The following is a 14,818-nucleotide window of genomic DNA, read 5'->3' on the forward strand; positions in this document are numbered from 1 at the left end:
GCATCTCACTTTCAGGAATTTTCTTTTTTCAGGCTCCTTTTTTTCTTTTTTCCCTCATTCTCCGATGGCAGAAAATTCGACCACATCAAACTGTGTTTGTCTTCTTTTTTCCATCCCCTGGGGTGCCAGTGCTGCAGAAAGCCCAAGAGATAACAAGGGGAAAGACATAAAAGCACATAAACAACACACACCAAGGAGAAAGGAGAGGAAGTGTGTGTGTGTGTGTGTGTGTGTGTGTGTGTGTGTGTGTGTGTGTGTGTGTGTGTGTGTGTGTGTGTGTGTGTGTGTGTGTGTGTGTGTGTGTGTGCAGAAGTTGAGACTCATGTGTCTATGCAGATTGGTTCAGTGCGAGCGTGTGCGTGCATACTTACACAGAGACTTACTGTTTTAAACATTTACCCACTGCAGCTCTGTTTTCTGGGATGCTGGCAGCGGCACCTGTTTCTTTGTGGCCACCCAAACAGACATGCACACACACACACGCCACCCAAACTTAGTAAAAAAAAAAAAAACACACTCTCGACCACTGCCTCCATTTTCAGACAGACAGTTGTGGTCTTGTACTGTATGTCCTCCACCAGCTGCCTGTAAACAGCGTTTTATCTCAGCATGGTGTGAAGCATGAATATAACCAATTACACAGTTCTAACACGCATGCACCGCGGCATCTGCTCCTCTTTTTACAATTGAATAGACAGTATTGATGTCATATACACTTTCAATGTGACAGATAGAAAGGGAGCAGAAAAAGCAGACCTGCTCATAAATGTTGTAGGTAAAAGGTTCTTGAGATGTGTTTTTCCTGGAGTTCTCTTGACGTTTTCTCAGCTCTGAATTTCCCGCTGGTCAAGTATATTGAAACTGGTGACCTTCAGTCACTCCTGGCTCTGTGTGAAAAAACCTCTCCCTTTTTTCTCCTTCTTTAATGTCACGTGGGGAGCCTGAAGGACAGGACATAGTTCTGTTTTGCAGACAGGTGTCCTGACCTTCTGTCTGCACTCCCACGCCTCAGGGGACCTCGGCGAAATAGAGGCCAAGGCTTTGACCTAGTCTCTCATCTACAGTTTGTCTCTAAACGGAGGAGCACTGCAGATGCAATGAATCACCAGAAACACTGGAGAGTAATGCATCAGTGCTATGCCAGTGTTTCAAAACCTAGAGCACAGATTTTTTTTGCACCAAGAGTAATTTATGGTTACACAGATTCTGTATAAAGATGTAGAGTTTGTAAGCTAATGACATGATTTTCAGTATTAGAAACTTCCTGGTTTCTGTTTGTACTTTGAGTTGAGTTGTCCTTTAGTGGTCCAGTTGTGTACACCCCTGCATACTAGTTCCGGCAGGAAACTTGAGCTGCACTGATTTCACATTAAACATGCATCATCCTCACATTACAAACATACCCCCCATTTTGTGTTCTATTCACGCTGCATGATTTCCAGTCTCTGCGTCTACTCTGCCTTCGCCACCACTGCCCTGAATAAGGGCTGCACTCAAACTTTCAGCCCCACCTCCAACCCAGCATTCAACTGTAGGCTCTGACTGTGTGGGGTTGTGATATTATCTCATCAATTTTTGATTCCTGCATGTAGAAAATAAAAACTGCGAGGAGTGATGAGGTTGCCAACTTTGAAATGTGAGCTGTCTGACTGGAATATTCTTTATAGAAAGCAAAAGCAGCAAAATTCACTGGCTGCAATGCAATACCACAATGCAATATAAAGCTACCTTTTCTATTATCTTTTGCTTTTTACCAGATACACTAACCCGTCATCAGCATACAGTTGCAGCAAACATACTACTCTTATATGTGACCTTTCAATACAAACTCCATTCTTGCGTCTCAAATTGCCTATCAGACCGTAAACGACAGCAGCACCTAAAAGTCTTGATCGGTCATACAAGTCATACAATGCTAGCTGCTGACTACAGTGGAAGCCCTGAGGAGTTGGCCCTAGTAGGTTTCCAGAGGCTGTATAATCTTTAAACATTAGCCAATGGGTTCATAGACTTACAAGCGATCAATAAAAACACAAATTTTCTTTCATAGGCCCTTCTTTGTCTCATCACTACACTAACAAATCAATGGAGCACCCATATGCTACAATTCAATTTCAAATGGCCCCCCTCTGATACCCACTGGCCAAGGCAAGATTGCATTATTCAAAGATGGAGATGAAAGTCCCCTCTGATCCACCAAAATAACATCTTGTGCAGTAATGTGTTATAGATGTGATTCTTTTGATGATATTTTCCTTGTGGTCGGGCTTTTCACCAGGGCTTCATGGCTGTGAGAAGCACATATGTTACATGCTTTCATTTCTGCTCGTCACATCATTTCCACTTTGTAAGAAACTGCAGTAGCAAGTTTTCATTGCCCATCTGTGAAACAACGCCAAGAATAACCACAAGAGAAGATTAAAAGTCAGGTATAATTAAGTGACTCAAAAATGGTTACAAAAATGACAAACTTTGGGGAGTCATTTCACAGTTATTTTCCAGGAAGCACACATCAAATTAATTTTTTTTCCCCTAATTGCCTAAATGACCATTGGAGAATGTATTGTCAAGGTCCTTATTACAAAGTTACCAAGCAAACCAAAGAGCACAAAAGGCATACAAGCCCATCTCTGACACTCTATTTCTGACGTCTCTTTTCTTTAGCGGTTATCTTTTTAATAAACCATTTCTTCCCAAACTTAAAACCTTTCTTTGTTGTGGCCTTTTGCAGTTTTCATTGCACGCACTTTTTAGAAGATGTTGCTCAAGTACTAATGTAAGATGTTGTTGCCAATGAAGAGGACTTACAGAGGCTAAACATTGAAAGCATTAGGAACGAGTGGATTCATTTAATCTGAACAAAGAAAAGCTTTTTCATTTCGCAGCCTGCTCTTATCTAATTTTTAATATCCTTTAATGAACAAAACAAAACCTTGAACATAACATTGTTTGTCAGTAGTTAGAGGCCAGGTTAATGCCCGAGGAGGTGTTAGTAGAAGTAATTGTGAGTCTGCATGCTGAAATATGGTAGACAAGTTAAAATTTTCCATTGCTTACACTTATTTCTCACTAATAAGTCTCCCTGAAAAAGCGTGGAAATTCATTCTATTGCTGCTCCTCATACCCACACTCGAGTGAAGTTATTCAAATAGAACTCTTGACCTTGGGAGTTTAGCCTAGCCGCCACATTTCTACATTTCCTCTCAGTTGCTAACCATCCATGAAAGTTCTTTTTTCTCTGCTGAAATCTTGAGATGAGTATCTGAGATGATGCCACACTTGATAGTTTTCGCACACTGAATGCATGAATTGAAATGCGGCGGACTTCCTCTCTGTGTGGAAATACAGCCGGTGCAGTCTGGGCCTGGCGGCTTGTTTGAGAAATGTGCAACATTTTGGCGATCTCGGGTTCTCTCTCTTCTCTGTACTTGTGCAGATAATCACCCACTTGTGTGAATGTGTGTGAGAAGGCATCGTGTTCAGCCTGTTTGTGTGTGCACACGTGTTTGCACACTTTTATACTTACAGCGTGCATCTGTGCTCCCTTCCTGTGTGTGTGTGTGTGTGTGTGTGTGTGTGTGTGTGTGTGTGTGTGTGTGTGTGTGTGTGTGTGTGTGTGTGTGTGTGTGTGTGTGTGTGTGTGTGTGTGTGTGTGTGTGTGTGTGTGTTTGTGTCAGATGGTGTGCATGTGGCTGCCTGTGTGTTTCATGCCTAACATTGTCTTCTTGAAACACTAAGCAAATCTCCTCAATGTGATAATTGGCTCCCCGGGGTGCCTGTATCTTTCTGCTCATCATCGTCATCCCCTCCAGAAAAAAAAGTGTGTGTGTGTGTGATGAGATAGGCGAAGTTTGCCGGGGAAACTGATCCCAAGTCTGCCCAAACACTTTTGGCGAGACGAAACTTTAAGGCAATGAGACAGCGGGGCCAGATCCTGTGCAACCTGGCTGCAGGCTTCTGTGTTCCGTTTGTCTTTGGCATAAGGCCTTGTTTTCAGCCAGACGAGATGCCATGGAGGATACGAGCTATTTGTGGCAGGTGATACATAATGCAACCATCAGCTGCAATTGCTGCAATGTCATCGAGAGCAATTGAGAGATGCTATTGTTTCTCTTTAGGAGAAAAAAAGAACTCTTGTAGGGAGACGTCTGTGTTAAACCAGCCTTGTTCAGTTATCAGTTACAAGCAGTGAAAGCAGTTGTTTGAGGCGTGGGATGCCTCACTTGTTTAGATATTTTTCATGTCATATGGAACGACCTTAGCCGGTGGTTTGCATTGCTGGCACCTGAGGTGAGTGAAATGCAGCCCCATTTGAGCGCCTGAAGGCGAATAGAGACACTCATCCGGTGGATGGAGTCGCTCTCTCCCTCTCTCTCTCTCTCTAACTCCCTCGCATCCATATGTTCCCGCAGTCTCCAGGGGATTGTGGACCACAGAGCAGATTGTTGGACGCTTCATAGGGGGAAACAGTGGGACAGCTGGGCACCCATCACAAGGCCAAACAGATGTTCAGGTGACTTGGAGAGGAAGTGATTGGAAAAGAGAGGAGCGACAGGCGGGGAGAGAGACAGGGGTAGAGAGGTGATGTGGAAGAGAGGAACGCTGAGGGATGGTGGAGGCAGGAGAAATGAATAAATAAATTGATTCAAGAACTCAGAGACTTCATTAGAAATCCCCTGTCAGTCTCTGAGGTGGGCCAAATGCTTCCCACTTTCCTGAGGCCACAGGAGTCTGTTTGGTCTTCCATATTGATCCACCCACCAGTCTATCTGCTGTAGGTCTAATGCCTTTGATCTCTTGATTATCTTTGCCTAAATGTGGACAAGATGGCTTAGCAGCTCCAGGATTCAGTGCTTTAACTCGAACACACCTTAGGGAGTGTTTGGAGGTTGGGATCGAGTCCAAACCTGCAACCATATAATGAAACTTTTTTTTTTTTCTGTTCCACATGATTAAAAAAAAATTAACTCACAAAAAACTCTCACAGATATAGTGGCAGAGGGCCCAGCTTGATCCAATCAAAGCTTCTAATCTGACACAAATCTGCATCATGGCTGATGTAATAACAAAAAATTTCATTTTAGCGAGCCGCTCGCTGCCGCAGAGTCACTTTTTTTCCTACACTGCATTTGTCAAATTAAACTCCACGAAGGGTCTTCGATTTTTTTCCCCCTTCTCTGCTTTCTTCATGCCAGCCTTTGTTCTTTGGTTGCAGGTCTCATATATAATACATGAGGATTGGGAGACTTATCCTGTTCTGGCCATACTGGCTGTTATTCCCTGGAAAGAGACTATATTTAAGCAGGGATAGGTCAGGGATGGCGTCGAGGGAGCTGCTGACTTCTACCCAAAAGGTGGTGTTGGCTGAATACCATTAAAAACCAAAAATAGATTTCGACGCAATTACATTGTGGCAGCGGCAAGGTGGCTGTAAAGGAGTTACAGTCGAGTTAGACTTTAATGGAAGTAGTTTGGAGCCGGTTTTATCAGAAATGTGTCTCGTTGGTGCCGACATTGTGCTCCCTCGTGTCTTGTTTCTGTATGTTTATACATCGCAAAATTTAATTCTGCCCTATCACTTTTTATCAGCCTCTTTTCTCCTAGAACAAATCTAATGTCTGCTCTTTTTTACTTCCTGTGTTTCCGCAGCTGGCACCACGTATATCTTTGGAAAAGGAGGGGGTCTGATCATGTACACATGGCCCAACAATGAGAGGCCAAGCACACGGACAGATCGGCTGGCTGTGGGCTTCAGCACTACAATCAAAGACGGCATCCTGGTCCGCATCGACAGTGCCCCACGTCTGGGTGACTACATCATGCTCCATATTGTAAGTAGTGATGTTTCTCTTAGCACTTAGCAGCATTATTTAACAGTTAAAAATCAAATCCACTTGATGCGGGGTATTTATTTAATCAGATTGAGGCTAAACATCTGGCAGGAGCTAATTATGAGCTGTTTTCCAGCCTTTTTAGCACCTTGTTATCACAATTAATTCATCTGAGCGTGTTTATTGACACAAGGACTCGTGTCTCTAGAATTACAACCACAGGATGATGACTACAAACAAACCTGCGAATCAATCCTCAAGGTTTTCTTTTTGCAGGCCGAGCTCAGCCCATCATGCTCGGACTGAATTATACAAACAGTGCAGATCTATAAAAGAAAAAAAGATAACTTACTCCCCGACTCTGAGGCTCTGCTCGCCATCCTCTTCCAGAATAACCCCTCTTCTCCACCGTTCTAACTGACTCCCGGCATGAATAATGAATGCAGCTCTCCATACATATGCAGTGTGTTCACGCATGTTGGAGATACATGATAGAAGCGAGGAGCTGGGGGTTGGAGTTCTTGGCTGGTGGACTGCGCATCTGAGCAGCATCTTAATAATCCCACTTTGTGACCTTGTGTTTGACTCGTTTACATAAGCATTAAGTATTTACATAATCATCAACAGCAGCTAGCTGAATGCGGAGTGACAAGACAGAAGGATGGAGATCTGTAGAGAAGGCGGTGGCGGTGGTGGTGATGGTGGTTGTTGAAGTGGGGGTGTGAGAGAGTTTTGCTGCTGACGGCATGCAAAAAAAAAAAAAAAAGATGTGATGATGAGGAGGAGCTACAGTTGCTAAAGCAGATTGAAAGTATTTTTCTTCTTAAAGAGCTCCCCTCATCTCCTGAGTGCCGGCCATGTGGTACAGAAAAGCAGCCATCTGCTCTGCAAAGATGAGGGCCAACAGAAGCATTTCTGAGCTGCTTTTACAGTATAGAGAGAAAATGTGAAAGTGTGTGTGTGTGTGTGTGTGTGTGTGTGTGTGTGTGTGTGTGTGTGTGTGTGTGTGTGTGTGTGTGTGTGTGTGTGTGTGTGTGTGTGTGTGTGTGTGTGTGTGTGTGTGTGTGTGTGTGTGTGTGTGTGTAGGTGAAGGTGAAGGTGAGAGGAAAATGTGGGAAAGCTTGCATGGAGAGAAAATCATAAAGATGTACAGTAGCTCGAGAGGAGGATGTCAGAATCGCCTCCCCGAGTCGCTAACCAACTGAGTAATTGCAGGAACCACTAAAGGAGGGGAAAGAAATGCATTTTTAATTCAGCTTGTTTTGATATCAGATCGCAGCTAGCCAAGCAGGGTTTCTCTCGTAATTTGGCTGTGAGACATTTGGTGTCGAACGTCTTCATTCCTCCAGCCTCATGGTGCTAATGAATTTATTAATAGAAAAAAAGGAACTGGAGATTTCTCTTATTCATTTAGAGAAACGGCATGTGCTAAAAAATATTTTTGACGTTTTTCTATTTTTTGTTGTTGTTTGCTTTGCCCCCCCAAAAAAGCACTTCTAATAGGTCAGATCTTTTACTGACGGTCTACAGAGCACAAACCAAGTGGCTAATATTTAATATATACAGTGATTGAACCTCAAGCTAGGGATTCCTAGACTGGGCCATGCTACGGAGCCCTTAAAAAGCATTAACCTCTAATCGGGACCTCCCTTGAAAATGTTCCTTAATCCCTTGTACAACACTGTGAAAATATCATAACTTAAACAGAAGGCTTCTGAAGTTAATTCCTATTTCATTAATATTTGCTGTTTTTATTCTGAACTGATTTCATTCAAGGTTATTTTTTGTAAACAGTCTTTACGTTTCTGTCGTAAAGAAATCAAACAGGAACAGTTAAAGGGAATTTACTTTGTTGCTTTTTTCTCTCTTGATTTTCATTCATTACATTCAATATGTATCTCTTCTGCCTTCAATAGTCTTTGTAACAAAAATTGACAGAAATAGAAACAACAATGTAAAATCCTGTGCAGCCTAGCCTTCTGCAATGCCAATTGCTGTCTTCAAGAGGGGAAGGAAAAAGCTTTTGAAATGGTTGTTGATCAATCATTGATCAACAAACAATGGTTAAATGCAGATCAATCATTGCTGATGCTTTCCAGGAAGTCGGGAAATCTAAGCACTGATTGGCTTTTATAACAGTGACAGGAACGTCTGTCGCTCAAGTTAATTTTTTTGATGTAGTGTTTTGTTAGCTGCACTTGCATGAAGATATCTGATATAGAGATGAATAATCCAACATTAATTCACCACTGACAGAGCTCTGGGTGTGGTTATGGCGGTGTACTTTCCACCTGCTTTCTCTTTACATGGACTGTTTTAAATGCATACACCAAAGCCTATTGGGACATGATTGGTTGATACTGCTTGGACTACAAACAAAAACCAGATACCCCCCATGCTGAAAATCGAGGCCCTGTATAAAGGTTCAGATCCCCACCCAACGATCCCTGAGTTGGGACCTCTACTTTAAAAAAAGTTCCCTAAACAATTGAATACTTTGCTGAAAATCAGGACACAACTACTAGATTCACTTTCTCCAAAAACATTATACCTCTATTGAACAAATGAAGCAAGCTGGACTCTTTGCCACAGGTGAACTGTAAATAATTGATCAGACCTTGAGTGAATATTTAGCAGGGATGCTTCATCTGGAGGAAAATAAACCACTGCTTGATCTCTCTTCTTATGTTACAAATGTTAACAGTGCTTATTTTACACTCTTGTTCTATAGCTGTGGGAATACTGGATCTCCAGCAAGGATCCCTCAATAACTCACTGTTCAATCTGCAGCTAAAACAACTCTGCTGCCTCGATGAGTTTAATGTGCGATAGAAATGCTTTTAAATCAGCGGATATTCCAAACGTGGCTGAAATGTCATTGGATAACAACTCCTAATGACAGTCGTCAGGTCATCGCTGTCAGCATTTTGCGTTCAGTAATGAATCTGGAGGAAAAGGTTAAAGGCATTATGCCTGTCCATTCCTGATATATGTCTAGCCAAAGGTCTTAACAGGCCCAGGGACATTACCTTAGCCTTTGCCATTATTAGGTCACCACTTGAGAATCAGCACACCTAAGTCCAGATACATTACATACGCTTTAATGTTTTTGATTGCTCAGTATGTGACAAGGTAAAGTTAAGGAGGAGATAAATACCCTCTGAGATACTTTTAGCTTTTTCAGTCAAACTTAAGCATGAATGTCTTTGATTAGCCTTAAATTTAACCTAAGTATCTCATGCTTGCTGATTATTCTGACAAAAAAAAATGGTCGTACATAAACATGCAGAGCCGAGAGCGCAGAGAGAAACAGACATTTTGAGGCAAGACCTAATCACTGACTCCCTCCTTAGTCTCCCTTTGTCTCTCTCTCTCTCTCTCTCTCTCTCTCTCTCTCTCTCTCACTCTCTCTCTCTCTCTCTCTCTCTCGCTTTTTTCATTATCTCCTCTCCGTGATTAGCTTACGGCTTGTTTGGCAATCATGAATTAAAATGCTGATTGTAGTGTTTACATTTTAACTGCTAAGAACAACTGCATGCTTGGTTGGAAATCTGAGGGGCAATTTGGGGTAATTTGCAGAGGTGAGCACGACATTTTACAACCTCTGGTGTTTCATTTGCATGTTCATTTACATTCGGAGTTCTCACACAAAGGGTGCAACCGATGAGGATCTTTGTCAGGCAGCGTCTTTTGTTTCATGTAGCAGAGACAGAGATCACCTGAATCCACAGAGACATTTATATTGCAAGTGGCATTTCAGTGTAAGGTGAGTCAAAAGGGGGGCTTATTGCAGTAGTGCTGGGATTTGTGGAAGTATAGGTGAGTGTGTATGCTGGATACGTTAAGGTGTGCAGTGTTAAGATTAAATCCATGACAGAAACACTAATCCCCGGACTAGATGTGCCAGTAATGACTCACAGTCTCTCACCAGGGACTGCGCTTGACTGCAGGTTAGAGATTACACGAGACATGCTCACATGCACAAACACATTATGAAATCCTCTAGAATCTCATCTCTACTACATCATCTTGGGGAAACTTGTTTTTTTATTATAAGTTGCAACAAACAGTCAATATGAGACAGTTAACTAAGCATGTTCAAAGAAACCATGCAGTTTTGGAGACTTTGACGTAACCTTGTTCTAGTGATAAATGTGCTCAGGAAAGTAAATTGTATTAAAGGTTGAATTTTCAAACCTGCCACAGCATTGTCTGGATAAACAAAGGAAATCAGCCCCTTCTTTCCCTTTGAAGAAACAGCCTCTTCAATGGGGTATCATCAATTTTAATCACTGAAGGCTGGCAGGAAACTCAAGGTAAACAACAGTTGGATATTATGGATGCAGCTATTTTATATATTAACCAGAATGCATCTTGTTCTTTTTAAGATAAAGTCTATTTTCTTGAAAGGAGAAGTCCATTATGGTGGTTACATTGAGGGACAGGAAAGACAGACAGAGAGAGAGGGAGGAGGATATCATGCCTCGGAAGTCCTGACAGGAACATTGTACGTGCCTCAGTCACCAGAGAGACCCCATCTCCTCTCTTTAACGTTGTTTGAACACTACAGCAGAGTCATGTAAGGCAAATGAATCCCGGCTCATCATAGCTCCAGCGAGCCCAGATGAAATCAACCTCTGCTGAGTCGTTACATGACAAGTCGGAGTCAGGCGAGGCTGCAATAGAGAACGCTCTGTCAAGTCATGTCTGGCAGCTCTTTTGGTTTCCAATTAAGGGTGAAAATCACGACGAGACAGCTGCAGGTAAGGACCCCGCTAGGGCTGCAACACATTCTCTGTTACAGGTAGCTTAAAATATGCCATTCTCCATACAGAGCTGCCACAAAGAAAACTTCAACTGCAAATTTATGTATGAATGTGTCATTTTAACTTTCTACATCTGAGCTGTTTTTGCTTGAAGAACAAATTTTGTTGCTGTCATTTAATTCTAATGTCCACATTTCACACTTGATAGGGATTATCTCAGTTATCAATCAACCAATCAGCTTTGCATCTAAGTTATCTCAGGACCCTTTACAAAAAGAACAAGTCCAAGCTGTACTCTTGTTCATAGCATATAAAGAGAACCAATACTTTTACATCATGAGCAAGAATTTCACATCAGTGGCAAGGGCAGACTCCCATTCAATAGGCAGAAACTTTGAGCAGAACCAGAGTCATTGTTGGACAGCCGCTTTCCATGAATGGACAACCAGGAGAATGGAATAAAAGTAGAGTCCAACGTTATTTAATAAAGCAGCATTTTAAAAAAAAAGATATGATTTAAATTTGTGTTGGAAGCTCCGGAGAAGATCTTTCATTTTGTGTTGGTTTTAGCGCCCCCTGTGGACAAAGCAAGCCTCCTACCTATCTGCCATATATGTATAGTGTTTTATAACAAAAAGTCCCATTCTGCCTTCTTTTACATTCAAATGTAACACTTATTGTGAATATTTGGTATGGAAGATGTAAAAAAGGCTTATACTTAAGCGGGATTATTCCCGTTTTCTGGCAGTGACCTGTGGCAGCAGCTAAAGGCGTTAAAAATCACTGAAGAAAAATTGCAGTTATGTTGCTGATGGTGCGGTTTTGCTTTTGTGGGTCATACAGAGGCATGAGTTTTAACTTCAGTCTGTTTCATAGCCATTTAAGAACTCCTCACAGGACTTTTGACATCACATTTAAAGGCACTTTAAGAATCATAAAGTCCTCTGCTTAACATCACCAAATTAATGCACAGATTCTCCACGTCTTAGCATGCACATCCACAACTCCCACATTCAGCCCTTCATTTCCAGGTATCTTAAATTATCGCTGCCTTTAAAGGTGACATATCATGCAAAATTGACTTTTTAATGGTTCTCTACCTGAAATATGTGTCCCTGGCATGTCTACAAACCCCCCGAGAATGAAAGGTGATGTCTTCACCTTTCTGTAAATGTGTGTTGAAACGAGCCGTTTCAGACTTCCGTGTTTTTGTTACGTAACAAGAATATCCGGTCTGTCACAGAGTCAGAGCTCGGAGCTTGTTCAGCCCATAGACTGTATAAAAATAATACTGAATCCCCCCTCCGTTTTTCATTACCTGCACAAATGTGTGCTAACAAGGAGCTTAGGAGGGAGGCATGCTAGTCGTAGGCTGTCTTAATAAACACAAAGGTCAGTTTTACTCCCCACGTCTGCAGATTTGAAGATCTAGTGGATGATTTTTATTTATCATGGATAAGTGCTAGCTCTAGTTAGCATAGCCACATAGTTCGTAGCTGTATACCAAGACACATGTCGACATACTGATAAATAAAACAACAAGAAACACTAAATCTGTGACCAATCCTTCAGAAAGGTCCTGCTGCAGGCGCCTCTCCGTCAGGATCAGATTCTGGATCAGATTCAGAGGGTTGAAGTAACGTGATCTCTGAGCAGCCGTGTATATTCAGCCAACATGTAAACATTAGATCAACGTGCCGGAGAGCCGAGGCACATCCACTTCCTGAGGGGGCCTGGTCAGAGAGAAAACAGAGTGTTCTGAGGAGGAGTGAAGAAGAGGGTTTTTCAGGCATGCCAAAATCTGATTTCAAAGTGTTTTTTTGAGCATAAACTTTAAAGACATGTTTTGGGGACCTCTTAGACCAATATATATTGATGAAAAAAGTGTGATATGTCACCTTTAAGGAAAGTACGTCGCCGACCAGTTTGGCTCATATTTTGTTACAGGGCGACGACACACAGAATTCCATTACCCACTTGAGGTTTCTGCTAATTTATACAGGGAAAATATGCAGCATAGTGGATAATTGAAAACCCAAGTGCAGACACTCTGACACAAGTTGTGTGGAATGAGATGAAAGTATGTGGAAGGTGGGTGCAATATTGCACCCGTATCCATTTTCCCTTCATCCTCACATGTGCTCCATGCATACATACAGTAGTGCATGTAAATTTGAATGCATTAATGCCTGAGTACAGATGCATAATTCATTCAGCTCTTCAACCACTCCTGTCTTCCCACATCCATCCATCAGTCATCCATCAGCCTTGTCTCTGTCTCTGTGTGTTTATGTCTAACATTGTCAGCTTCCACCTCCTCCCCCCCCCCCCCCCCCCCCCCCCCCCCCCCCCCCTCACTCCCTCCTTCTCCCTCTCCCTCTCCCTCTGACAGACCTAATATAGGATGTTTGATGTGTACCTGTGTGCATCAGCACGTATACGGCCAGCAATGTATTGCCTCTATCAAGTTACCCTACCTCGGCAGGGAAAGACAGATATTATCGTGGCTGTGGCTCATGGCCTCTGATAGCATTACAGCTTCTTATTTGAGTTTGTATTTCCTTACCGCCCACATTTGATTCCCCCTCGGAAATAGAGAGGTGGGGAAATATATCTAACAGCTGTTTTGCACGAATAGTTATATGCAGTACATGCAGTCAGTGTTATTGTAACCGTGATGAATAAGTATTTCTGTGAAGCTGAACCAGAGATTAATTTTTCTGATAAAACAGACTGTATCATGTCGCCTTCCTACTGTTATTCAAACAAGCAACTCATCAAATATTAATATCACAAGAACATTATGAACCCCAGCATAGGTTGCTTCTTATGACATCAATATATAATAGCAGATAATCGGCACTATACCATTACTGTTGACTTGATGACTCTTCACAGCAGGCTGAGCTTCGCTGGCACACCAGCAACCAGATGGTGAGTGCACATGTGTGGGCAGGGAAACCTTTACATGAGACAGAAGGTGCTCACATGAGATGCTGTAAAACACTGCATGATCATGAAGAATGATTGTTGCTTTTGGGATTCAATTTTTGATCGGTGAGTGGTTTTAAAAATCAGACAGGTTTGATTTTACTTACAGAATAAGCGTGACAGTATAGCTGTTTATGAAGATTTAAACAAACCTGTATTAAAAATTAATTAAGTTGTGATAAGTTTGGGCACATTAAAGCTTCTGTGAGGAGTTTGTAGCTTGCTCTGAAGAGACTGAAAATATACAGATGCTTCTATATGAGCTGCAAAAGCAAACCACCTTCAACTATGAGTTTGACAATCTGTGTAGTACTTTATAATGCCTGCAACTACGAAGCAATTAGCAACATGCTGCCACTGAACAAACATTCCCAATGAGGGTTCAGAGTGACACATCTGACAGTTTTTAGAAAGCAGGATGACATCTTTTTTTAAAAATACCACTTATCAATGTCCTGGACAATATCTGCAAGGAGTTAAAACATACCTCTGTGTCCACATTTGGTGCCAAGGTTTATTATAGAGTGAAATGTTTCCCAAAGTGGCTTCAAATACAGATGTTACTGCTCCTAATCGATGACATGTTTGCTCCAACTTTCCATCATACAAAGCTAACACTATTTATGTTCGGAAACCTAGCAGTCCATCTCATCCAACGATAACAATCCCATTACTTAACTCAACTCAGCCAATAAGAAGTACCGCATTTGACCACTGCTGAACATCACACAGCCGTAATCATTGTGAATTAGTAACACCTGTGCTTTCACTACTGTAAATAGGAAATATGTGCCTAATTTTTGTGGCATTAAAACCTGAGACAGTGGCATTATATACATTAATCACTGAAACAGTGAACTGAATGATGACACCTACAAAAGTCTGCTACATTAACAATTACATCTGGTCATTCCACTTAAACATATATGAACTGGTGTTGTACTAAAGTGTTCAGGCATTAGACATTGAAATAATGCTACCTTGCCTCAAGGCAGGTGAGTAAATAAGAGCTGGTAATTACACTAACTTTATTTTATTGATGAATATGTACCATATGATCACAGTATTAACCGAAATAGCATGACTTCAGGGTACATTTCTTGTTATTGCAACAGAGCTTTGGGATTTTGGAGTGTAAGACCTTTAGGCAGTTGCCTGTACTTGCTTTTTGGTAGTCCAGACTGACCAGTAATGCACAAGCAGCAAAAGTAAATGCATTTAATTTCTTCT

The 14,818-nt window shown here is 41.8% G+C and overlaps 1 protein-coding gene across 1 annotated transcript in view; it reads left to right on the plus strand.

Moving 5' to 3' along the window:
* The window catches only part of LOC117824170 (neurexin-3b), a 258,052-nt gene that overhangs the window by 163,915 nt on the left and 79,319 nt on the right, over nucleotides 1-14,818 (plus strand). The window contains exon 13 of the mRNA XM_034699575.1: nucleotides 5,650-5,831. Coding sequence (XP_034555466.1) covers nucleotides 5,650-5,831 — 182 coding nt within the window. The remainder of the gene's footprint in view (nucleotides 1-5,649; nucleotides 5,832-14,818) is intronic.

Source organism: Notolabrus celidotus, chromosome 13 (assembly GCF_009762535.1).
Source record: "Notolabrus celidotus isolate fNotCel1 chromosome 13, fNotCel1.pri, whole genome shotgun sequence".
NCBI classification, from domain to species: domain Eukaryota; kingdom Metazoa; phylum Chordata; class Actinopteri; order Labriformes; family Labridae; genus Notolabrus; species Notolabrus celidotus.